The sequence below is a fragment of the Penaeus monodon genome, chromosome 20 (assembly GCF_015228065.2).
Source record: "Penaeus monodon isolate SGIC_2016 chromosome 20, NSTDA_Pmon_1, whole genome shotgun sequence".
Classification (NCBI taxonomy): Eukaryota; Metazoa; Arthropoda; class Malacostraca; order Decapoda; family Penaeidae; genus Penaeus; species Penaeus monodon.
Window position 1 is genome coordinate 30,758,526 of NC_051405.1, and position 1,128 is coordinate 30,759,653.

The following is a 1,128-nucleotide window of genomic DNA, read 5'->3' on the forward strand; positions in this document are numbered from 1 at the left end:
TACACACCAGCGCACTCACCATCTCCCCCACTAGGCTCCTGCTCGCGTACAAGGATATGATTCGCTCCGTGGAATACTTCGGCATCGTTATGGTGGAAGGTCTCTACTTCTTCGGCAAAGGGAGCCTCAACCAAGCGAGATTCATCAACTACATCACCTACGACGTCCTCGCGTGGAAGTCTCTGAACCAGACAAAGGATTTCGTCCAGTATATCGAGGAGAAGGTGGAGCTGTTCGAGAGTCAATACGTGGAGTATAGAAACATCACGGAGTGGTGAGTGACCAGAGTGGAGGGCGGGGTAGGTTTGGGCTTTTGGGGACTATGTGGATGTGTTAACCCTTGTTGATAGGACTAGTTGTTTTCATTTACTAAGTATTCAGATTTTCTTCTTTATTTTTACAGTGGCGACATACGTTTGAGACAGGAACTTTGAACAAAATTAATAAAGCAATTAAAATAGGTGTTACTCCCCATAGGCGAGATCTGATTAGAGGCAACGTGGAACAGGCGATGAACCTGGTTGTTGCAGACGACTATTTCTATGCAATGAAGCGGTTTACGGAAGAGCTGACAAGTCTGCAGTGGTATCTGCTAGGCGTGATAAAGTGAGTTTCCCTTTGCTCATTTCCTCTAATGTATAATGGTCTATCTGGATGGACAACAATCAACAATCGAGTCGTTTTAAGCTAACAGGGGCACTAACTGGCTCATTTGGATTAGAATATTGGAAAAGATGAATTTGCCTTTGTCTGCATTTATCACTTTATTCATCTCCACTATTTTTTTTTTTTTTTTGTCTCAAAATGATAGTATTGACTTTTACAGCATCATGTGTTACAAAAAATATATATACTTAAAAAAAGTAAATGATCAATTATCCCTAGCCACGTAACGAAAGAAACAAAACAAAAAAAAGAGTAAAGTGCCAATCATCCTTAACCATGTACCCATATATTGATTTCGTTTTTTCCCATATCCAGTGGCAATCAACATCCTTCCCTATGCAGGTCTTCGTATTTTTCAGGGAGTACATGGTCGATGAGACAGCCTACGCGGACACGCAAGTAACGCTGTCGATCATTGTGCTTGTCATTGTCTTCATTATCTCGCCGATCATCATTTTCCTC

The 1,128-nt window shown here is 41.7% G+C and overlaps 1 protein-coding gene across 1 annotated transcript in view; it reads left to right on the top strand.

The window, feature by feature from the left end:
• The window catches only part of LOC119585969 (speract receptor-like), a 15,060-nt gene that overhangs the window by 2,396 nt on the left and 11,536 nt on the right, over positions 1-1,128 (top strand). The window contains exons 2-4 of the mRNA XM_037934683.1: positions 35-274; positions 478-606; positions 1,026-1,122. Coding sequence (XP_037790611.1) covers positions 35-274; positions 478-606; positions 1,026-1,122 — 466 coding nt within the window. The remainder of the gene's footprint in view (positions 1-34; positions 275-477; positions 607-1,025; positions 1,123-1,128) is intronic.